The 24,992-nt window shown below is 44.3% G+C and overlaps 2 protein-coding genes across 3 annotated transcripts in view; both read right to left on the bottom strand.

The window, feature by feature from the left end:
• The window catches only part of LOC141100080 (centromere protein Q-like), a 74,450-nt gene that overhangs the window by 28,668 nt on the left and 20,790 nt on the right, over positions 1 to 24,992 (bottom strand). For both annotated transcript variants that reach the window (XM_073588284.1, XM_073588283.1), the window contains exons 6-7: positions 14,645 to 14,774; positions 14,311 to 14,406 (exon numbers count right to left, since the gene is read on the bottom strand). In XM_073588284.1, the coding sequence (XP_073444385.1) occupies positions 14,311 to 14,406; positions 14,645 to 14,774 (226 nt within the window). The remainder of the gene's footprint in view (positions 1 to 14,310; positions 14,407 to 14,644; positions 14,775 to 24,992) is intronic.
• Positions 21,388 to 24,399, bottom strand: LOC141100078 (uncharacterized). The gene is made up of 5 exons (XM_073588278.1): positions 24,307 to 24,399; positions 24,157 to 24,234; positions 23,187 to 23,382; positions 22,862 to 23,021; positions 21,388 to 22,756 (listed from the first exon to the last, which is right to left on the bottom strand). The coding sequence occupies exons 1-5, from the start codon at positions 24,391 to 24,393 to the stop codon at positions 21,502 to 21,504; spliced, it is 1,776 nt and encodes a 591-aa protein (XP_073444379.1). The 5' UTR covers positions 24,394 to 24,399; the 3' UTR covers positions 21,388 to 21,501.

Raw genomic sequence — 24,992 nt, 5'->3', positions numbered from 1 at the left:
AACTGCAGGAAGCCCTATCCAAAAGCTGCATCCAAATGCAGAATGCATAAACAAGCAATTCACATTTTTTTCTTATTATTACCAGAGCTGTGGAGTCTGTAAGCTAAACCTCAGACTCCTCAATTTCCATGACACCGACTCCTACTCCCTTATACATGGCTTATGTTTAAGTGATAAGTTCACTGCAGTAAAACGGTAACATCAGACTTTTAATCATTATTATGATACACTAATCAAGCCATTTAGATAGAACATAAAATATATTTATTTGAATACAAATTTAGAACAAAAAACTTTTGCATGTTTACAATTTATTATACACTATGCAGTAAGTGGAAAAACAGTTTTCAACAAAAACATACTAAATAACATTGGTGCAGTCTATGAATTTGTTCTGAGAAATAAAATTGCCTCCATCAGATCCTCCTTCATAGATGACCTAAAATCTGACCTAATAATTTTAAGGCTAGAGAACAACCTCTCTACACTAACTTGGGTTGGAAGCAAAGCAGTAACTACATAGGCAACATCTCTAACAATTTCAAGGTATAAAGGAATTGCCTCGTGCACAGTCAGTTTTGATTAACGATTGAAGTCTTCCTACTTCTTTGAAAGCAAGTGAAAAATGTTGTTGAAATATGGTCTGGTTTCTATGGGAGTGGAATATTTTTCCCTGCAGTAACACTTTGCCTGCTCCAAGTCGTCCAAATACCATATATACTCGAGCATAAGCCGAGAGCTTCAGACCATTTTTTAAGTCTGGAAGTCCCCCTCTCGGCTTATACTCGAGTCATATACACCAGAGGGTTGGCCGGGGAGGGGGAGCTGGGGTGTCAGATCATACTTACCCCCCCGACACATCTCTGCAGCCCCCCTGCTTCTCTCAAGGTCTCCGGCGCCATCCTTCAGCAGTCACGTGGTACCGCTCATTGAAGTCATGAATATGCGCATATTCATTACTTTAATGAGCTGTACCACGTGACTGCTGAAGGAAGGAAGAGTTGCCAGGGACCATGCCAGGAGGGGTAAGTATATGCGATAGTCACCTGTCTCCGTTACACCGCCGTGCGGTGCTCTGTCCGCTGCGTTCTGTCTGTGACGTTCAGGTCAGAGGGTGCAATGACGTGGTTAGTGTGCGCCGCGCCCTCCGCCTGAATAGTCACTGACAGAGGGACCCAGAAGACAGCGGCGCGTGGCGGTCGAGCAAGGACAGGTGAATATAGCAGGTGCCAGGGCTCTGAGCCAGCAGTGACACCGGCACCTGTCCCCCATATTGCGCCGGTGTCGCCGCCTGCTCAGGACACCGGCACCTGGCCCCAGCAATGAGAGGAGAATATGTCTTTTTATTTGCAGCAGCATATGGGGTCCTAACCATTCGGAACAGCATATGGCGTATACCGTAATCTATGGAGCATCTTATGGGGCAGCATATGGGGCATAATCTATGGAGCAGCATATGGGGCATAATATATGGAGCATCTTATGGGGCCATTATTAACCTTCGTGCAGGATTATATGGGGTGTATTTTGTATGGAGCATCTTATGGGGCCATCATGAACTGTATGGATCATTATATGGGGCTCCTGATTCAATATGGCTATTTAAAAACATTTAACCTACGGATGTCTCAATTAATTTTACTTTTATTGGTATCTATTTTTATTTTTGAAATTTACCAGTGGCTGCTGCATTTTCCACCCTAGGCTTATACGCGAGTCAATAAGTTTTCCCAGTTTTTGGGGGGCAAAATTAGGAGGGGTCGGCTTATACTCGGGTCGGCTTATACTCGAGTATATACAGTACTTGTCAAAATCAAACTCCTCATCTGATGAGGATGAAGAAACAGCAGCAGCAGCACTGGCAGGACCCAAGTCCTCTTGCTCTTGGCCGTCCTGTAGCCCACTCATCCTAACTGCTACCTCAGAGCTTCTTTTCCTTTAGTAAGCTGTTGATAATCCAGCAATATACGATGACTTGGGTCCACAACCAGCTGCCAGAAGAATTTTTTTTTTTCTATAATAACAGTGTCTCTCTCCGTTTCATTGAAGCAGCAATGCCATCTGCGATTAAACCTCCTCTTTGGGACAGGCAAAACAACAAGTTTTTCCACTCCTTTATAAAAATGCCATGAGTTAAATCCTCAGCTTGTAACTTTTTAGACACTAAACGGGCGATGAAGCAATTCCTTCAATTTAGAAACCTGTGTCCTTTGACCTTCATGTAGTGTTACCTGAGGGTTGGCCATATCTACTCTACAAGGAAGGGTTTCAGCTCAAGCAATCGCTAAATCATTAAATAGGTGCTGCCCCACCAAGTGGCTTTAACCACAATTGCCCCTTTTACAGCACGTCTTTTCAAGATGGAATCAATTTTAGGGGTTCTGGCAGCAATAGCCAATTTCCTCACTTTGCTAATCAGAGTTCCAGCATGTCCCTCTTGCAGACTGTCTTATTGCCAGCTGCAGCATGTACACAACACAGCGCATGTGATGAATAGTAAAGAGGTGTGAAGCAGCTTCAACAAGATTATCTAATTGTAAAGAATCTTTTTGATGTTCTTCTGTAGTAATATCTGTTTGTCCTCCGTTATGGGAACAGGACTGTGGCTTCCACCTCCAACATACTGAATGTGAAATGTTCTTCTAGCTGCTGTTCACCTTCATTATTCTCATTCATCAGTTTAATTGTACTTATGTTTGAAGCATTATCAGTTACAATAGCAAGAACCTGTTTTTTTTTTTAGTTCATAATCTTGCTCAACTTTTTCCACTAAGGTCTGGAGAAAGTGGCTGCTGCGATGAGCTTTAGTATCTTTTACTGGCAGCATCTTAGTAACAATTTTTTTGTGGTCACAAACATATTGAACTTTGATAGCAAAATAGTTCACTTTGTGACGAGTGCAGGCATCCATTTTAAGAAACACAAAGCGTCTCTTGAGAGTCTTAAGATCTTTCATTTGTTTAATGGCTTCTTCAATCACTAATTTTCTAATACTTTCACTTTCCACAGAAACACCAAGTTTGCGGGCCATTTCTCCATTAAGAGCTGTAAAATGGTTTCCTGGCGGAAAGTGCTGGGCTCTGGTTTTTTTGGTGCTGCTGTGATCTTTTTCAATCACAGCTTTGTAAACTTCTGGGTGGCAGCATTGTAAATGTCTTTTTAGAAGCTCTTGAAGGAGCATTTTTATCACTGCCTGAGTATGCACCGATTTTGGCATCACAGCATTTTCTTCATCTGGGTCACTTATCCATTGACACACAATATTTTTTATCTTGAGTCACTGTGAAATGCTCAAATACAGCTGACTTCATAACATGCTTCTTAGACATTTTGTAATTATGTAGGCTCGCTCTCAAACTAATTTTGTCCTGCAAAAAAAATAAGGTATAATGAAATTCTTGCAAGAATAGGGAATCATGCATTGTATAAATTAGGATAGAAATAAAACAATGTTTGCATAAATCAATAGGGCTGATGAACTCTGAACGTTCAATGTCAGGCTTGTCTCAGGGTACAGCTCACTAAATGTTTCACGTCATATTTCTTCACAGTCTATGAAGAGGGGAGGAGGGAGGGAGCATGTTTGTGCTGATCATATTCCAAAACACACACACAAATATATATGTCCTCATCGATCCTGTTACTGTATTATATTAGAAAACAGTTTTTCCCCTTATATTCTATGTATAGTGTATATAAGTCATCAGAGCAGCTAATTTCTCCAAACCGGAGCCAAGAGGAAAAACAAGCTAAAACCTCAAGCATACAGAGAAAACAAACTGGACTATTGATTTATGCACAGTTTATTGAAAGTTTAGATATGCTTTAAGAAGTACTTGCCTTAATTCTACTTTCCTGTTCACTCCAGAAGTTCTGAGATCAATACAAGCATTCCTTCCCATTGTGTTTGTTATTTTTCCCCCTTATCTGTAGAGGAGGAGCTTCACTACTGTGAACATAAACTGCAGAACAGATTCAGCTCAGCTAAAAGTCTAGACCTTAGATCAGGATTCATAACTTTCCCAAATTCTTATGAAAAAAATATTCTCCAGAAACTGCACTGAACAACTGTACCCAATTTACTATATATATTTTAGGAGTCAGTCGGTCCATTTTATACCGACTCCAACTCCACCAAAATGGGCTCCGACTCAAACTCCGACTCCCTGATTATTACCACCATTTACTAGACAGGTCGTCATGAGAACAGTAAAGGGGGTTTTACACATAGCGATATCGCTATAACGTCACCGATTTTGTGATGTTATAGCGATAATCGCTATGTGTGATACTTACCTCCGACCGGCTCCCCCGCTGTCCATCGCTGATCGCGCGAGAATGTCCGGCTCCATTTCAGCGACGCGTGGAGGCGGGCGGGAGGACGTCAGGATCGCTGTGTGTGAAAGGTGAGTATCTTGCGCTGTGTTGCTGCTGCATCGCTGTGAGGTCTGCCTGTGTGACAGCTCACTAGCGATCATTTAGCGATGCACCAGCGAACCTGACCGGGTCGGATCGCTGGAGCATTGCTAAATGTAAAGGGGCCTTAAAGCACATTTAAGTGTTTTATTTACTTACTATTAACTTATTTAATAAAAAAAGACCTATTATATTTACGGATCATTAAACGCTTTATTTTCCATTTTTAATAGGATAAAATTACTGATTGTGTATTGTTTTTATGAGAAATGTACCGTATATAGTCATGCATAAGCAGAGTTTTTCAGCCCTTTTTTGTGCTGAAAATGAGCCCTCAGCTTATACAAGAGTCATTGTCCCAAAGGACAGCGGGGAAGGGAGAGCAACGAATCACAGGAGGCAGGTGCCGGCGGCTGCGGTTAAAGCCTGAGCCCGTTTCTAAAGAGAAAGTCTTAGTTACTTACCATTAATGGTATTTTTTGGGGCCCATGACAGCAAGAACGAGAGAGTGGATCCACCCTTCAGGAACAGGAAACCTACACATACAAATGGGCGGCACCTCTCCCATGCATCAGTTGGATTACAGAGCTCGAGAGGACCACCAAGGTTAATGGCAAGATTATGAAAAATACTCCAACTACTAACTATTACACACATGTGAACTTTATGAGAGGAAGGAGTGCACACCCAATGTGAAAGGGAGGGAATCTAAGGGTGCTGTCATGGGCTATGAAAAATACCATTAACGGTAAGCAACTAAGACTTTAATAATTACTTATAACTACTTAGGGAGGGACTACAGCCTGCAGTACCCTTATACCAAAGGAGAGGTCTCAGAAAGCACCCAAATCTAACCTATAATGACTGCAGCAAAATGTGCTTGAAGAGGACCAAGTGGCCGCCTTACATATTTGGTCAATGGAGACTTCCGACCTCTCCGCCCACGAGGTTACCATGGATTGAATGGAATGCGCCCTCAGTCTCTCAGGTGCCGACCTGCCGCTTGACGTGTACGCTAGAGAAATAGCCTCCTTAATCCACCTAGCCAATGTGCTCCTTGACACCCTAAGAGCCCTCCTGGTACCTTTAAAGGAGAAAACAAGGCACTGTTCTTTTTCCAGGAATCAGTGACTGATAGGTATTCTAGGAGACATATCCTAACATCTAGTGTAGAGCTTCCTTTCTTTCTGGTTGACCGGGTTGGGGAGGAAAAATGGAAGGATTATTTCCTGTGTTCTATGAAAACTGGAAGCTACTTTAGGCAAGTAATCTGGATCAGGCCTTAATATTACCCTATCGTCATGTAACTGTATATGGAGGGAGTCTAGAAAGTGCCTGGATGTCACTGACTCTCCGTGCTGATGTTAACGCCACTAAGAAGGCTACCTTGAGGGAGAGTATTTTCACAGAAGCTGATGAAATGGGCGCAAAAGGAGTCCACGTCATGGCCATGAGTACTAGGTTTAAATCCCATGGCATAAACCTTTCCCCAACTATGGGTCTGTACCCTCCCGCTGCTCTGATAAACCTGCTAACCCAGTAGTTGCTGGCGACGCCACAGCTAAAAAGGGTCCCAGGGCTGATACCTGCACCTTAAGGGTGCTGGTGGAGAGACCCATGTCTAGACCCTTCTGAAGGAACGCCAGGATTTGAGCTATTGGAACCCCCTTCCCAGCTATAATTTCCAAGTTCTGTAAGAATTTCCTCCAGGTCCTAGCATAGATCCTGGTTGTAACCTCTTTCCTACTTTTAAGAAGGGAATTTATTAAGTTTGGAGAAAAATCTCTATCCCTTAGTAACGACCTTTCAAATTCCATGCCGTCAGATGGAGGCCAGCCACCTGAGGATGGTAGACTGGGCACTGGGATTGGAGATCTGGAATGTCCGGCAGCACCCAACGATTGGACATAGACGAGGCCCTGAGACATGAGAACCATGCTCTCCTGGGCCAAAAGGGAGTGATCACTAATACCCTTGCTTTATCAGTCCTGATTTTCCTCACCACTAGAGGTAGCAGAGATAAGGGAGGAAAGGCATAAGCCAGACTGAAAATCCATTTTAATCAGGAAGGCATCTACTGCCAGCGGGCCTTCTCTGGGGTACGGTGAACAGAATTGTCTCACTTTTCTGTTCCTACTGGTAGCGAAGAGGTCCAAGTCCGGCTGATCCCACATCCGCACAATCTGGTTGAAGATGGCATTTTTTAGAGACCATTCCTCCGTCTCAGTAGGTTGCGGCTTAAAAAGTCCACTGTGAAATGGTCTTTCCCTCTTATATGCAGTGCTGTCAAAGATTGAAAATGTTGCTCTGCTAACTGGAAAAGGCGTTCTGTTGCTGCCAGAGGTCTGGAACGAGTCCCGCCAAGGTGGTTGATATAAGCCACTGCGACCTGATTGTCGGAAAGGACTCGCACGTGATGACCCTGCAGATATACAAAGAGTCTTAACTGTCAGTTCTACTGTTGTTAATTCCTTCAGGTTAGAAGATACCTTTATCTTATGGTGTTCCCATAGACCCTGGACCATGACCTCCCCATATGAGCCCCCCAACTACTAGGGCTTGCATCCGTGGTGACTACCCGGATTATATAATACTCCCAGGGCACCCCTCTGGATAAGTTACTATGATCTAGCCACCACTCAAGGGATCTTACAGAGGTTCGGGATAAAGTCAGCAGACCCTCCAAACAACCCCCAAGGCCCCCATCATTCAACAAGAAGTCCTTTTGTAGAGTCCTTGTGTGAAATTGTGACCACCGGACCATGGGGATGCAGGATGACAGAGAACCCAACAGGGACATGGCCTTCCTAAGGGACATGGTGGGGTTGTGAGAACCTGATAACGCAGGCCAATCAACTTGTCAGGCGGTATACGACACTCCTGACTCTCAGAGTCTAAAATTAGGCCCAAAAACTGCTGCACGCAGGGGCTGTACCTGTGATTTTTTGATATTTAGTAGACACCCTAAGCATTCCAAGACGGACATTGCCCTCTGCAACTGCACTAAACAATGGTCCGCTGTTCTGCCTACAATAAGAAAGTAGTCGAGGTAGGGAAAAATGATGTCGGATTCAGGTAGGTGTGCCATTACCTCATCTACAACCTTAGTGAACACGAGAGGGGCAACTGCAAGGCCAAAGAGAAGGGCCCTAAACTGAAAGCGACGTACTGCCCCTCTAAGGAAACGCTGATGGGCTACATGAATGGGTACATGATAATAAGCATCCTTTAGATCTAATACCACCATAAAACAGTTTTCAAACAATAGCTATACTGCTGAACTGATTGACTCCATCTTAAAGTGACGTATTACCAGAAATTTATTGAGGGACTTAAGATTAATGATGGATTTGAAGGAACCATCTAGTTTTCGAACCAAAAATAGAGGGGAGTAGAATCCTCCACCTTTATGTGCCTCTGGTACCTCTACCAGGACCCTTTTATGACATAGATCATGGATCTCTGACTCCAGGGCATTCTGATTTGAAGATGATCGGAATGGAGTAATCCTGAATCTATTCTGAGGAATACAAGAAAAATCTAACTGAAGTCCTGATGAAATTAGACTTAAACCATTCACTGTTGGAGATCAGAGACCAGGCCGGATAGAAGGTCGCCAGCCTAACCCCCATGAGCACCGCTAGTCATTAGGATGGTTTTTTATGCTCCTGTGAGGAGCCTCCAAACATAAATCCTGTACCTTTCCTCTTCCTTTCATCCCACTTAGCTTGCTTCCTGGAAGGTCTCCTACGATTGAACCTTCTCCTGTTGAAAGGATGTCGGTAGGAAGGAGTTGGTAAACTGGGGAACTTCTTTTTATCATCCCCTTCTTTTTCTAAAAGTTTGTCCAGGACTGGACCAAAAAGGTACTCTCCTTCACTTGGGATGGAGCAGAGTTGGCATCTGGCCTGGATATCCCCGGCCAGCATTTCAACCACAGTGCCCTCCAAGCCACATTGGACTGCACTGCTGCCCTAGCCGCCATACTTACAGAGTCTGTCAAAGCGCCGGCTAGAAAAGCTGCAGCACCCTGAATAATTGGTAAGGCATTCAAGATAAAAGTCTAACTGGGACTCTAGTTGATCCAGCCAGACCATCATGGATCTGGCCGTAAAAGTGGAAGCTACCGCCGGTCTTAGGAAGCCAGCTGACATCTCCCATGTCTCTTTTTGTCTAAAGAGTTTTTCAAGGAACCCAGGTCCTCAAGGGGTAGGGAAGATTCTTTAGGAGCTTTCGTTTAAATGCCGGGGGCAAGGAGCCCCTATTTCTGGCCTCTTCCATTCCCGGTCTACTAGGCTCTGAATTTTACTATTCAACAGAAAGGACCTGCGTTTCCTTGGATACAATCCGCCAAACATTAAGTCCTGTACTGAATGCTCCGGCCTAGAATCTGCTACCCCCATAGTGGACCTGACCGCTTTTACCAATTTGTCCATGCAGTCTAAGGGAAAGCAGAAACGGCTAGAGTCCTCCTCTGAAGATGATGCAGAAGAAGGCGGTCCCAAGAAATTTTCACCCCTTCTAAGGTCAGTCGAGAAATAAGAGTCCGTAAAACTCGCTCTACCTCCACTCCCCTTCCTCTTGGAACTTTCCCCCTGAGATAGGGACTTTAAGGACTCCTTCACCTCTGTCCTAATTATCTCCCTTAGGCTTGTGAAGTTGGAGGTTTCTTTCTCTACCTGTAGGAGAGGGATATTGTCAGAGACACCGCACTGAACTTGCTCACTGAGCCAGTGCACGTGTCCTGAGTAAAGCGAACAGTGCTCAAAGCTACCTGTGGAGCGGGCAACAACCGAATAGATGCGTACTTCAGAGCTGCAGGACCTGAAGCACGTGACTGCTGGGGGCGTGGCCTAAACTCCACAGAGCTAGGAGCTGCAAGACAATTCCTAGCAGAGTAACTGCGAGACAAAGTTACCAAGGGGAATAGACAGTGAGAATAGTCAGGACGTAGCCAATGAGTCACACACAGAGATAGCTGTAGGGTACCAAAGGGGGCGAGCAGAGAGTAGTCAGGTCACATGCAATGAGTCATACACAGATAGTTGCAAGGTACAAGAGGGGCGAGCAGAGAGTAGTCAGGTCACATGCAATGAGTCATACACAGATAATAACGCAGTACAAAATCAACAGGCAAACTCACAACGGGAAACAGAATCGGGTCAGAACCATATAAACAAGCTATAGCAACAAACAGGCACACGGGGGTCAGCACACTAGGCCAGTGGCAAAAGTATAACTGGCAGGGATTGAAGCTACCCAGGGGTTTATGAAGCTCTCCCAGAACCAGAAAGAGGCCACAATCATTAACCCCAAGTGTGCAGGTCAAAACCTGCACAGAGCTCCAGACATTAACCCCCGGTGTGCAGCTCAAAAACCCGCACTGGGATCATGACAGATATATAAGGCACTGCATTCTAATCTAGAGGCTAACTGCCCCCCTTTTTAGAACCCTACTGTCTGCCGTACACAAGGCTGACAACTTTTTTGGGTAAGCGTCTGGCAGGGGGCATCCGCAGAGGGCACACTCCATATGCCTCGACTTCCCAGAACACTTCTTTCCCTAGCAGAACAAAATATAAGGGGAAGACTGAATCACAGAGTGTACTTTCACGAGGATCTCTTACCCGTTTTGCAGCTTAGTAGGTACCGGATCATGAGGGGTACATTTCTCCGCCGATGCTGCAGATTCCTCCACCCTGGAGGAACTCCTGCTGCTGGACTGACCACTTGCCAGGCTAATACCTGCCTGTCAGGGCTTTGTACGGGGCCTCTCAGAAGCGTGCTGCTCTATATTCTGCTGTCCCCGCAGCTGCTGCTGGTCCTCCTGCTGCTCCAAGGAAGCTTCTGCCACCTCCATTCTGGTAATGGCTCAGAAGCAGTGTCTGCAGGCATCCAGGACCCTTGTATGTCCCCTCCCCCAGATATCCGGGTCAGACAGTCTCTGAACAAGGGTGTACCGCCCCCCTCTGGACCCAACATGTCTCCCAACTCCACGCCCCACCCATCATCACCGGCAAGCCACACACACGCGACCTGGCGATATACCGGGGAAAAAAAAAGACGGCTGGCACCCAACTCCCAGGAGTCTCCTAGGCCCCGCCCGACACGTCACCATCGCGACCTCCAGTGAGGCCGCAGGAGCGCGCCAGAGGATCACCCAGGGATGTCACCAGCCGCCATGCCGGATCACCCAGCCTTCGATGCTGCTGAAACCGGAAGACGCCGCAGCACGTCGGAGAGCACGAGTCAGGAGCCGACAGAGCCAATCAAGGAGGATACTTACCTGCCGGCTCTGGGCCTCCGGGGACAGAAATCCTCTGGACACCGCTCTACCTGCTCCGCTCACTGACCTGGAATCCTCCTCGGACCCACCGTGGCGCTTCCAGGGACCCCGCACCGGCCGAGGTAAGAGAATCTCCGCTACCTGAACCACCTGGCTGGGCCTGGGATCCAACTACTCCTCCAGGTATCTGTAGGAACCCCATCCTCCAGGTACAGGAAACCAACTTGATGCGTGGGAGAGGTGCCGCCCTTTTGTATCTGTAGGTTTACTGTTCCTGAAGGGCGGATCCCCCCTCTCGTTGGTGCGGTCATGGGCAACCGAATAAATGAATATTCACTGCACTGGCAATGAATATTCATTTCTCTTATAGCGCACACAGTTACAGTCGTAGCTCCTGACTTCCAGCAGCTACCGGGCTATCACAGGTGCATGCTACTTAAGAGTTATGAATATTCATTCCCTCAATGAGCAGGGACACATTATCGCCCGGCCGCAGGAGCTGCTGGCACTGGAACAAGATGCTGCGGGGGCGCGCAGGGAAGGAAAGTAGGATGTTTTTTTTTTCCTCTTATGCTTTTCTCATGGGAGCCATGCATTACAAGAATAGGGATGAGGAGCCATGCAGACGATAGGGATAAGATGCCATGCAGACAACGATGGGGATAAAGGAGCCATGCAGACAGGGATGGGGATGAGGAGCTATTAAGAAAAGGATGGGGATGAGGAGCCATGCAGACAAGGATGGGAACAAAGAGCCATGCATACCAGGATAGGGATGAGGAAACAATGCACACCCAGATTATACTCGAGTCAACAAGTTTTACCAGTTTTTCTTGGCAAAATTAGGTGCCTCGGCTTATACACGGTAATGTATATATTTTTTCTACTACCATTACAGAACTTTTAAAACAAAGTTCAACTATATTGGAACTACATACAGTATATTATAACGTCAATACATTACTACCCATACAAATACAAGGACATTTATGGAAGTCACCATTTTGGAATATTCTCCAGTTGATGAACATGTACAGTGGAATGTAAAAGTTTGTGCACACTTGTTCAAAATGACTTATTGTGACCAGTTAAGCAAGATGAAGATGAAATTATCTCTTAAAGGGCTAATGTTAAAGATGACACATTTCCTTTGTATTTTAGGCTTTTACATTTTAAACATTACAAAAAGGAGAGTGGGAAGATGCTAAAATTTGGGCACCCTTGGAGATTTGTGAGCCCAGGTAACTTTGACCAAGGTTTCAGACCTTAAAAGACCTTAATTAGCCTATTAGGGTGATATGGCTTGTTCATGATCATCGTTAGGAACGGACGGGTGATGCAAATTTCATAGCTTTATGAAAACCCAGCATCCTCTAATCTTGTGCCGAAAAACAGCAGCAATGGGTTATTCTAAGCAGCTGCCTGGCACTCTGAAAATGAAAATGGTGGTGGCCTACAAAGCAGGAGACGGCTATAAGAAGATAGCAAACCATTTTTAGGTTGCCCTTTCCTCAGTTGGAAATGTAATAAAGAAATGCAGTTAACAGGAAGAGTGGACTTCAAGACAAGGTATGGAGAACCAAGCAAAATTTCAAAGAGAGCTGCTCATAGGATTGCTAGAGAGGCAAAACCTCCGTTTGACTGCAAAAGACCTTCAGAAATATTTAGTAGACTCTTGAGTTGTGGTACATTGTTTTACTGTTCAGAGACACCTGCACAAAAATGTGTTGTGAACTCATTTTCTGGTCTGCCTCTGGTTTCTGGAGTTCTCTTTCCGGGCTCCCTCTGGTGGTGGCAGGAGGTAGTGAAGCTGATCTAATTAACAGAGACCTGCCACCTGATAATGAGGAAGAGGATTGGACATTTGCAGTCTCAGACTGGATTTAAGACAGCCGACTCCCTATTCCCATGCTGGTGATTTTTTCCTGCCTCCTGAGGTCTCATTTTCCAGCTCAGTTCCTGCCTTCAAGCTAAGTGTTCTCTGCTAATGTTCACACTTGTTTTGGTGTGGTCTATTCAGTTTTCTTGTGTGGTCAGCCAGCCCCGGCTGGGGCTGTGCTGAATTTCCATTCTTATGTCACTGTATGTGCCAGTTTGCTTTTTGTCCCTTATTAGATTGGCCTCTTTTTACTCTGTTCTCAGAATATGCCAGAGTGCTGATTTAGTGGGAGAAGTCTAGTGACGTCAGGGTATTTTTTGCTATCAGAAGTGTTGGAAATTTTTGCAGGGTTTTTTGGCGTGATTGCAGACAGTATCTTTCCTTTCCTGTCCTTTCTAGCTAGTGTGGGCCCCATCATTTGCTCAGCCTATTTTCCTGTGTTCGTGTTTTCATCTTGTCTCACCGTCAATACACGTGTGGGGGCTGTCTATTCCTTTGGGGTCTGCTCTGGGGAAGTTTTAGATTTCCCCTTTTCTTGATTTAGGCTTATTTAGTCCTCCGGCTGTGATGAGGAGTCTAGAATCATCGTAGGTACGCTCCACGGCTGCTGTTAGTTGTGTGGTTAGGGTCCGGTTGTCTGCAATCCGCGTAGTTACCAACCTCTCTGCTATTCTGTGACTTGGCTTGGTCTTGTTTTCCTCCTCGGTGACCCACTCATAACAAAAATGGCCTTTATGGAAGAGTCATCAGAAGATAACCTCTCCTGCAGCCTCGCCATGAAAATCCGTGTCAGAAATATGCAAATGATCATATAAACAAGCCCGATGCATTTTGGAAACAAGTCCTGTGGACTGATGAGGTTAAAATAGAACTCTTTGACCACAATGATCAAAACGTATGTGTTGAGAAAAAGGGCACATAATTTCAGGAAAACAACATATCGCCAACCATTAAACATGAAGGGGGGGGGGAATCAATGCTTTGGGGTTGTGTTGCAGCCAATGGAATGGGGAAGAGTGGATTCATTAAAATTTCAACAAATTCTTGATGCAAACATGACACCATTTGTAAAAAAAAGCTGAGGATGTGGATGGCTTCTACAAATGTAAAAACACATCATAAGGTGAAATGAAGGCTTTACAATGGCTCGCATAGTCCTCTTATCTGGACATCATTGAAAATCTATGGCTAGACCTCAAAATAGCAGTGCATGCAAGTCGACCCAAGAATCTTACAGAACTGGAATAATTTTCCAAGGAAAAAATGGATGAAAATCCCTCAAACAAGAATTGAAATATTCTTAGCTGGCTACAAAAAGTGTATACAAGTTGGGTGCTACTAGGTATTAACCAGGCAGCATGCCCAAATTTTTGCATAGGGCCATTTTTCTTTTTGTAATTTTTAAAATGTAAAAAATGAAGATATGTATGTGTTTTAAGGAAAAAAAAAAAAAGAAAATGTGTCATATTTAAGGTTAGCCCTTTTAGACATCATATAATCTTCAACGTGCTTAAATATTCACAATAACAGTAATTTTGACATGGGGTGCCCAAACCTTTACATGCCACTGCATGTTGTGGGATGGGGTGAATTTAGCCATTTTCTGTAACTTTTCAGGCTTTGGAAAATGTAAAACATTGCTTGACACAACACCTACAACTCCGCTACATCCATCCCATTAAACCCCTTTTTTTTTTTTTTTAACTTCTTTACAGTGAATCGTATATACCTGGGTCAGTTTTTTCATGGCTTCAATCTTTCCTTCTAAAGCCACTATAGCGTCTTCTATCTTTTCTGTAGTCTCTACAGCTTCCTGAATTTCATGCTAAGGAGAAAGAACAAGTTATAAAACCTGAATTATGATCCACCGCTGCAGTCATTAGGTCTGCCTGTGTACACTGAAAAAGATGAATGTGGTTATCAGTAGTCATAATTCTTGGTGAGGCTCAAAGAAGTCAGCCTCCACCACCACACCCAGTCAAAAGCACATCGGTGGTCCACCAGAGCAATATGCCACAAATGTCTTTGATAAGGAACACCAATTCAGAAAATGCAGCACCTACCTTCAGAGACTCCAGAGTGTCTTCATACACCATCATCTTATGCTGCTCTTCAAGAATGTCTTTGTCCAAATTGTTCACCTTGTGTACTGTAGTTACCGGCAACCTGATTTTCTTACAGAACTTTAGAAGCCTAAACCAACCATCAAACACCAAACTGTAAATACCAGCAAGATTTTATGAGAGCCTGCATCACATTTATAAAATACATACACTAGCTCCAAAAATAAGTGTATTGGGGAAAGTTCTTCCTAAAATGGGACATAATTTCCCAAAACAGTGTCACAAGTAGAGACCAGTGGTTGTTCCCTGGAGGTGTCACACATTTTATCCTCCTTCAGTCAAGCATCTAAAGCGAACCCAGCGATATGCGCTAACCGTCCAATATGTGTGAAGCAGCCTGCCTCTTCCACGACAGATGAAGTGAGGAGAGAAAGATCGGGACTGTTGGAATTCATATGCCAGGATCTTTTTTGCTTCATAAAATAAGACAAATCTCATAGTGGTTTCTTCTCTCTCCCCACAGAAAATGCAAAAGCACTCAGCAATTTAAATGTATTGCGAGAGAGATGTCGGCTGAACATGCATTAGAGAGATAGCTTTCTAAAGACGTATGGCCAGCTTAACCCCTTCAACCCCAAGCCTGTTTTCATTTTCATGACCAGGTCAAATTTTACAATTCTGACCAGTATCACTTTATGCGGCAATAACTCTGGAACACTTTAGTTTGATATGACTGGTCTTATTTGTGAAAAAAAAAAATGTAAAAATCGGAAATTTGGCAAAAATTTTTAAGTTTTTATATCCTTAACAATAGAGATATGTCACACAAAATAGTTAATAACTAACATATCCCACATGTCTACTTTACATCAGCAAAATTTTTTAAACAATCTCTTTGTTAGGACGTTAGGTTAAAATTTGATGAACGATTTTTTGAACAAAATGTACAAAACCATTACTGTTATTTTATTTTTTTCTTTATGGGACCAAATCACATTTAAAGTAACTTTGAGGGGCCTATGTGACAGAAAATACCAAAAAGTGACACCATTCTAAAAACTGCACCCTTCAAGGTGCTCAAAACCATTTTCAAGAAGCTTATTAAACCTTCAAGTGCTTCACAGGAACTGAAGCAATGTAGAAGCTGAAACCCCCCCACAAGTGACCCCATATTGGAAACTAGACCGCTCAAGGAATGTATCTAGATTTGTGGCGAGCACTTTTTAAATCCCCAGGTGCTTCACAGAAGTATATAACATTGAGTTGTGGGGGAAAAAAAAAAAACCACAAACAAGAAACAACATTTTTCCCACAAAAATGCTCTTTTAGCCTAAATTTCTTTACATTTCACAAGAGTAACAGGAGAAAGTGCATGGTACAATTCGCTGTGCAGTTTCTCCCAAGTACACGGATACCCAATATGTGGAAACGTACTTTTGAGGCACAGTGCAAAACTCAGAAGGGAAGGAGAGCCATATTGGAATTCAAATTTTTCTGTAATGATTTGAGGGCGTATGTCATATTGGCAGTGCTCCTGTGCCAGAACAGCAGAAACTAATTAATAAGTGATGGCAGTTTACATACTACAGTTCTCAATTCATCTAGGGGTGAATTGAGCATGTTGACATCACGTGTGTCTCACAGAAATTTATACATTGGGCAATGAAGAATGAATAATTAAATTTTTACCGCTAAAATGTTTTAGCTCAAAATTTTTAATTTTTAGAATCGGAAAAATTAACCTCTCAGTGTGTAGTTGAATTTCTCCGGAGTGCACCAATGCCATTATACATGCAAGGCTAGTTTCACATTAGCGTTTTTTTGCGCAGCGCATCGTGCGCATAAAAAACGCAAAGAAAAACGCAAAACAAACGCGCGGTTTTTTTTCGTCATGCGCACGCTGATGTGTCAAAAAAACGCAGCGTTACTTGCGTTTTACATGCGTTTTTGCATGCAGTTGCGTTTTTTATGCGCATGCGTTTTTAGGTGTGACATTTCACAATAGAAAAATCCTTGAACACCAATGGGTCAACAGTGGGCGTGTGTCATTGGAATGTTTTATAGACCCTGTACTGCTGAATTCATCAGATTTTGCTGCTGTTTCCGGTGTCAAGATGGACCTGCGTCTGGATAATTTCCGCTTCAAGCTGGATCTTGACATCGCGCTGTCTCAGGCGTATGCCTTTTGTTGCCAGCAAGAAAGGGAGAGGGAGAGACAGCAGAGACGGCAGTGGCGTCGGTTTTGGAGGCATCCAATCATCGAACTCTGGGCAAGCCGTGGAGCATATCACACGCTGTACAGCGAGCTACAGGAAAACCCGGAGAAATTTGCTGACTATACACCGATGTCCCAGGAAAGCTTCCTTGACTTGTTGGGTATGGTTGAAGGAAACATCCGGAGACGGGACACTCAGCTCCGGCGTGCCATTCCTCCCGAAGAAAGGCTCCTTGTCACCTTACGGTATGTATGTTGTTATGTTTGCATAATTTTTTTGGCTTTTTCCATTTTTTTTTTTTTTTTTGGTCAAAAAAATTAGGTTTTTTTGGCTATTGAATTTTAACATTATTTTTGGGAAATTGCTTTTTTGCATAATGGTTTTTCTTCTGTCATGTACTAATCCCATTTTTTTTATTTGATCCAAAAAATTTGTTTTTTTTTTGGCTATTGAATTTTAACATTATTTTTGGGAAATTGCTTTTTTGCATAATGGTTTTTCTTCTGGCATGTACTAATCCCAAGCCTTTATAAAATGTTTTTTTGCTATGTTGTATTAAAAAAATATGCAAAATAGTTAGGCCATGTACTTTTTTATTTTCAGTGTTTTTAGTAATACCCAAGACAGAAATATAATTATTTTTTCTTTTTATGTTTGGCAGGTTACTGGCAACTGGAGAGAGTCTTTCATCCCTGCATTTCCAGTACCGGCTGGGAATCTCTACTTTATCCGGGATTGTTGCCGACACCTGCAGGGCTCTGTGGGATGTTCTGTGTCCGGAGTTTCTGCCATTGCCCACTGCCGAAAAGTGGCTTCAAATATCGGAGAAATTCTGGGCAGTCTGCAATTTCCCGAACTGCCTAGGAGCGGTGGACGGGAAGCACATCCGCATCACAAAACCTGCAAGAAGTGGCTCTGAGTACTACAACTACAAGAAGTACTTTTCCACAGTCCTAATGGCCATTGCGGATGCAGACTGCCGGTTTGTGGAGGTGGACATAGGGGCATTTGGACGGGGCAACAATTCACAGACTTTTAAGAACTCTGATATGGGCTGGAGGTTGTACGGCAACCATTTCAATTTTCCACTGGCACGGCCTCTTCCCCAAACCCAAACTCCACCACTGCCATTTGTAGTGGTTGGGGATCAGGCATTTCAGATGTGCCCAAACCTGCTGAAGCCGTACTCCAGCCGTGACTTGGACCACCCCAAGAAAATTTTCAACTACAGGCTTACGAGGGCTCGCAGGACTGTAGAGTGCGCCTTTGGCATTCTAGTGTCCAGATGGCGAATTCTCAGCACCTCCATCAATCTCAAAATGGAAACAGTGGATGAGGTGGTGAAGGCATGCGTGGTTCTGCACAATTTTGTTATGGCAAAGGAGCGGCCGAACTTTGACATGGATGAGCCTGCTGCCAACCCTTTGCCAGATTTTACTCAGCACCCTCTTCGGTCCTCAGTCGAAGTTGCCCAAATGAGGGACCAATTTGCGGACTTCTTTTTATCCGATGTGGGTCGTGTAGCATGGCAGGATCAAATGGTTTAATAGTTTTGTTGTTTGTTAAAAATAAAATACATGTTTTTTTATACCTGTACCTAGTGTACTGTGTCTTAATAAACTCCACTACTCACCTGCCCAGGTTAAAGTAAAGAAAGGGAAACCACCATAAAAAAAAAATAAAATAATATTATATATATATATATATATATATATATATATATATATATATATATATATATATATATATATATATATATATATATATATATATATACACACACACACACACACTCACTGGCCACTTTATTAGGTACACCTGTCCAACTGTGTGTTAAGACTTCATTTCTAATCAGCCAATCACATGGCGGCAACTCAGTGCATTTAGGCATGTAGACATGGTCAAGACAATCTCCTGCAGTTCAAACCGAGCATCAGTATGGGGAAGAAAGGTGATTTGAGTGCCTTTGAACGTGGCATGATTGTTGGTGCCAGAAGGGCTGGTCTGAGAATTTCAGAAACTGCTGATCTACTGGGATTTTCACGCACAACCATCTCTAGGGTTTACAGAGAATGGTCCGAAAAAGAAAAAAAATCCAGTGAGCGGCAGTTCTGTGGCCGGAAATGCCATGTTGATGCCAGAGGTCAGAGGAGAATGGGCAGACTGGTTCGAGCTGATAGAAAGGCAACAGTGACTCAAATTGCCACCCGTTACAACCAAGGTAGGCAGAAGAGCATCTCTGAACGCACAGTGCGTCGAACTTTGAGGCAGATGGGCTACAGCAGCAGAAGACCACACTGGGTACCACTCCTCTCAGCTAAGAACAGGAAACTGAGGCTACAATTTGCACAAGCTCATCGAAATTGGACAGTAGAAGATTGGAAAAACGTTGCCTGGTCTGATGAGTCTCGATTTCTGCTGCGACATTCGGATGGTAGGGTCAGAATTTGGCGTAAAAAACATGAAAGCATGGATCCATCCTGCCTTGTATCAACGGTTCAGGCTGGTGGTGGTGGTGTCATGGTGTGGGGAATTTTTTCTGGGCACTCTTTGGGCCCCTTGGTACCAATTGAGCATCGTTGCAACGCCACAGCCTACCTGAGTATTGTTGCTGACCATGTCCATCCCTTTATGACCACAATGTACCCAACATCTGATGGCTACTTTCAGCAGGATAATGCGCCATGTCATAAAGCTCGAATCATCTCAGATTGGTTTCTTGAACATGACAATGAGTTTACTGTACTCAAATGGCCTCCTCAGTCACCAGATCTCAATCCAATAGAGCATCTTTGGGATGTGGTGGAACGGGAGATTCGCATCAGGGATGTGCAGCCGACAAATCTGCGCCAACTGTGTGATGCCATCATGTCAATATGGTCCAAAATCTCTGAGGAATGCTTCCAGCACCTTGTTGAATCTCTGCCACGAAGAATTGAGGCAGTTCTGAAGGCAAAAGGGGGTCCAACCCCTTACTAGCATGGTGTACCTAATAAAGTGGCCAGTGAGTGTATATATAATATATATATATATATATATATATACACACTCACTGGCCACTTTATTAGGTACACCATGCTAGTAAGGGGTTGGACCCCCTTTTGCCTTCAGAACTGCCTCAATTCTTCGTGGCAGAGATTCAACAAGGTGCTGGAAGCATTCCTCAGAGATTTTGGACCATATTGACATGATGGCATCACACAGTTGGCGCAGATTTGTCGGCTGCACATCCCTGATGCGAATCTCCCGTTCCACCACATCCCAAAGATGCTCTATTGGATTGAGATCTGGTGACTGAGGAGGCCATTTGAGTACAGTGAACTCATTGTCATGTTCAAGAAACCAATCTGAGATGATTCGAGCTTTATGACATGGCGCATTATCCTGCTGAAAGTAGCCATCAGATGTTGGGTACATTGTGGTCATAAAGGGATGGACATGGTCAGCAACAATACTCAGGTAGGCTGTGGCGTTGCAACGATGCTCAATTGGTACCAAGGGGCCCAAAGAGTGCCCAGAAAAAATTCCCCACACCATGACACCACCACCACCAGCCTGAACCGTTGATACAAGGCAGGATGGATCCATGCTTTCATGTTGTTTACGCCAAATTCTGACCCTACCATCCGAATGTCGCAGCAGAAATCGAGACTCATCAGACCAGGCAACGTTTTTCCAATCTTCTACTGTCCAATTTCGATGAGCTTGTGCAAATTGTAGCCTCAGTTTCCTGTTCTTAGCTGAGAGGAGTGGTACCCAGTGTGGTCTTCTGCTGCTGTAGCCCATCTGCCTCAAAGTTCGACGCACTGTGCGTTCAGAGATGCTCTTCTGCCTACCTTGGTTGTAACGGGTGGCAATTTGAGTCACTGTTGCCTTTCTATCAGCTCGAACCAGTCTGCCCATTCTCCTCTGACCTCTGGCATCAACATGGCATTTCCGGCCACAGAACTGCCGCTCACTGGATTTTTTTTCTTTTTCGGACCATTCTCTGTAAACCCTAGAGATGGTTGTGCGTGAAAATCCCAGTAGATCAGCAGTTTCTGAAATTCTCAGACCAGCCCTTCTGGCACCAACAATCATGCCACGTTCAAAGGCACTCAAATCACCTTTCTTCCCCATACTGATGCTCGGTTTGAACTGCAGGAGATTGTCTTGACCATGTCTACATGCCTAAATGCACTGAGTTGCCGCCATGTGATTGGCTGATTAGAAATTAAGTCTTAACACACAGTTGGACAGGTGTACCTAATAAAGTGGCCAGTGAGTGTATATATATATATATATATATATATATATATATATATATATATGTATATATCTATATATATATCTCTCTCTATATATATATATATATATATATATATATATATATATATATATACACATAATTTTTTTTTTTATGGTGGTTTCCCTTTCTTTACTTTATACCGGATGGTCAGCCATCCAACTCTGAAAGGGATACTATATATATAAATAAAAAAAAAAAAAATGAAATATAGTATCCCTTTCAGAGTTGGATGGCTGACCATCCGGTATAAACTAAAGAAAAACAAACCATAGTGTACGGCGCAGTGTGTGCAGGCGGCGAAAGACACAATAACCAAACATTATTTTGAAATAAAAATATAACATTTATTTTACTTATTTTTTAGTTGGTGGAAACTGGGGGGTGTGGAGGGATGAGGAACGGCTTTGGGTGGAGTAAGGGGTTCTAGGGGAAGGAGGAACCAAAGAAGTGGGGGAAGGGAGCCGAGGCAAGGAAAGTTGTGAAGTGGGAGGTGAGGGAGGAGGGAGGGTCAGAGTCCTCGTCTTTGTTTTTTTATGACGGTGGCCCGTCGTCTTGCTGCTGTCCTCGCTAGAGCCTGAGGACTGGCTAGACCCCGGGGACCGCCTTGAGCCTCTGGACCGCCTTGAGCCTCTGGACCGCCTGGCGCTTGTGGACCGCCTGCCAGGATCTTGTACCTGCTGTGGCATGCTGGTGGTGGTGGATGTCCTGGCAGGGGCCGTAAATATTGAATGCGGGTCCCCCAGCTGATGCTGCTCCGTAGTGGTGGTGCTGGTGATGGTGGCGGTCCATGCAGGCGTGGTGGCTGTGGCGGTCCATACCAGGGTGGTCCTCCCGCTGGTGGTGGTGGTGGTGGCGGCGCTACAGGCAGGGGTGGTGACGACGGGCCATCCAGTGGTGGTGGCGGCAGCAGTGGTGGGCCAGGCAGGAGCAGCGCTTGGCATGGTGTTTGCGGGTAAGTGTCCAGCTGCACTCGGACTTGGGGCGGTATATTGGTGTCCGGCGAGGCTTGGAAGTGTGGTGGCTGTGCAGTGATATGCAGCAGAAGTAGGTAATGCTGTAAAACGAGTCAGGGGTGGCACCGGTGGAAATTCCACCGCTGACTGCTGCATAATCCTACTCTGCTGCATAGCCTGCATAAAAGCATTGTTGCAGGCCTGCATGACAGTCAACTGGAGGTCAGGGGTAAGGTGTTCCGCCATGTCCCGAGCTATTTGGGTATAAAAATGATGCGCTGGTCTGGCGAGGTCGACTTCCAGGCGCTCAAGGCGATCCTTGATAGACTTGTAGCGTTGGTCCAAAAGGAGGAAACCACTCTCAAGTCTATCGGAGAGTGCCTTGAGGCTACACTGAAAGACCGAGCTCAATTCAACGAACTCGGGCATGAGAGGCCTGTCCGAGGTCCTCTGCCGCTGCTGGCGGGAAGTGCCCGCAAAACCAGTGGCAGAGACCTGGGACAGGGGAACACCTGAGCGACCAGCTTCCTGGTCTCCAGATGACTGTGGTGCAGACCTGCAAGGTGCTTCCTCGCTGATGGATGGCTGGGAGGGGTCCGGGGCAGCTTGATGAAGGGCCGCTTCAGGCCCAGGTTGTAGGGTGCTGCTCCAGGTGCTGTGAAAAGAAAAGAAAGAAATTACTACCATAAATTAACAATCGCCAACTCCTGTGGAATAGAAAAGCACAGAATAAAACACAATACAACTAGAAAATACTTACGTTCGGGAGGCAAGGACCGGTCTTAAAAATGCCAAGGCACGATGGTATCTGTACTTCGTGCCGGTCCTTGCCGCAGCACCACTGCGAACCTGCTTCTCCTGACGGATATCTCTGTTGAAGCGGTCCTTCATCGAGCGCCAATGGGTTCTGACTTTGTTCACTGTGGTGGAAAAAAAAAAAAGAAAAAAAGTAAGACTATACACTGGAGGCTGTGATCATCCAACTGTGTGTGATGATAGAAACTCCATGGAGTTAATAGCATCACACACAGTTGGGTGATCCCGGCCAAGATCACTGCTGCATCACACTGCATTTAAATACTTACGAAAATCCTTGCGGACCCGGGGAGAGGCGTTGTCCCAGCCATCCATCAGCGATGCGGCCACCTCGTTCCAGAGCCGCCGGATCACCACGTTGTCCGAGTGCAGTTGGTGACGAGTGTCCCACAACGGGACTCGCTCCTGGACTAGACGGATGAGCTCGTCGTTGTCCAGGGCGAGGTCCTCCTCCCGCTGTGGAGCCTAGAAAAGAAAGACAAACATTAATCTTTGAAAGATTTTAAAATAAAAAATCTAGAAAACAAGCTGAAGAGCCCGGCGCTGCCCGGGCATAGTAACTAACTGTGGTTAGTTAAAGAAAATTATAATTATCCTCCATCCCATAGTCCCGTGCCCATATACCATCATACATATCCTCCATCCCATAGTCCCATGCCCATATACCCATCATATATATCCTCCATCCCATAGTCCTGTGCCCATATACCCATCATACATATTCGCCATCCCATAGTCCTGTGCCCATATACCCGTCATACATATCCTCCATCCCATAGTCCCGTGCCCATATACCATCATACATATCCGCCATCCCATAGTCCCGTGCCCATATACCCAAACAAACAAACACACACACACACACATACTGTACATACACACTTTGAGCTTTACATATTGATACACAAGCCATGAAAAAATTTTTGTTTTAAATGAAAATAAATGCAAAAAAAGCAACAAACATCGAAAAAAACAACCATGAAAATTTAAAAAAAATACTTTAAAAAATACCAAAAAAAAAGAAAATAAACCAGCCTAGAAATTAAGTTTAAAAAAAAATCTGTAACCAAAAAAGCAGCAAAAAAAACAAGGAAAATTACCAAAAAATACTAATAAAAATTTACCAAAAACATAAAAAAAATAAACACCTGAAAGAATTTTCAATGCAGTTCAAAAAAAAAGAAAATAAACCAGCATAGAAATTAAGTAAAAAAAAAAAAACAGTCCGTCTGTACTTACATCACGTCTTCCCGCCCGCACTTGGCCTTGCTGCTCCTGCCGTTCCTCCGGTGGTGGTGGCGTGATGGAGGATGAGGTCTGAAAATTAAACCAAAAAAATTAACCACATGTGTTTATTTTTTCCAATCCATACGGAAGCATGGTACTCACTTCTTCTGCCTCTTGCCCTGTCCCGGGGACATATTCCTCACCAGATGAAGACATGCTGCAATAAAAAAAAAAGAGACATACAGTCATGGCCAAAAGTATTGACACCCCTGCAATTCTGTCAGATAATATTCAGTTTCTTCCTGAAAATGATTGCAAACACAAATTCTTTGGTATTATTATCTTCATTTAATTTGTCTTAAATGAAAAAACACAAAAGAGAATGAAGCAAAAAGCAAAACATTGATCTTTTCACACAAAACTCCAAAAATGGGCCGGACAAAAGTATTGGCACCCTCAGCCTAATACTTGGTTGCACAACCTTTAGCCAAAATAACTGTGACCAACTGCTTCCGGTAACCATCAATGAGTTTCTTACAATGCTCTGCTGGAATTTTAGACCATTCTTCTTTGGCAAACTACTCCAGGTCCCTGATATTTGAAGGGTGCCTTCTCCAAACTGCCATTTTTAGATCTCTCCACAGGTGTTCTATGGGATTCAGGTCTGGACTCATTGCTGGCCACCTTAGAAGTCTCCAGTGCTTTCTCTCAAACCATTTTCTAGTGCTTTTTGAAGTGTGTTTTGGGTTATTGTCCTGCTGGAAGACCCATGACCTCTGAGGTAGACCCAGCTTTCTCACACTGGGCCCTATATTATGCTGCAAAATTTGTTGGTAGTCTTCTGACTT

This window comes from Dendrobates tinctorius, unplaced genomic scaffold, assembly GCF_039654945.1.
Source record: "Dendrobates tinctorius isolate UK_male_01 unplaced genomic scaffold, ASM3965494v1 ptg000103l, whole genome shotgun sequence".
In the NCBI taxonomy this organism is placed as follows: Eukaryota; Metazoa; Chordata; class Amphibia; order Anura; family Dendrobatidae; genus Dendrobates; species Dendrobates tinctorius.
This window is presented reverse-complemented; position numbering and strand designations above follow the sequence as displayed.

Excerpts from the sequence above, each read along its gene's own strand:
- LOC141100078 (XM_073588278.1), bottom strand. The coding sequence starts at position 24,393 with ATGACTGTATGTCTCTTTTTTTTTTATTGCAGCATGTCTTCATCTGGT. Across the intron at positions 24,235-24,306 it reads CAGGGCAAGAGGCAGAAGAA|ACCTCATCCTCCATCACGCC; the intron begins GTGAGTACCATG and ends TTTAATTTTCAG. Across the intron at positions 23,383-24,156 it reads TGCGGGCGGGAAGACGTGAT|GCTCCACAGCGGGAGGAGGA; the intron begins GTAAGTACAGAC and ends TTTCTTTTCTAG.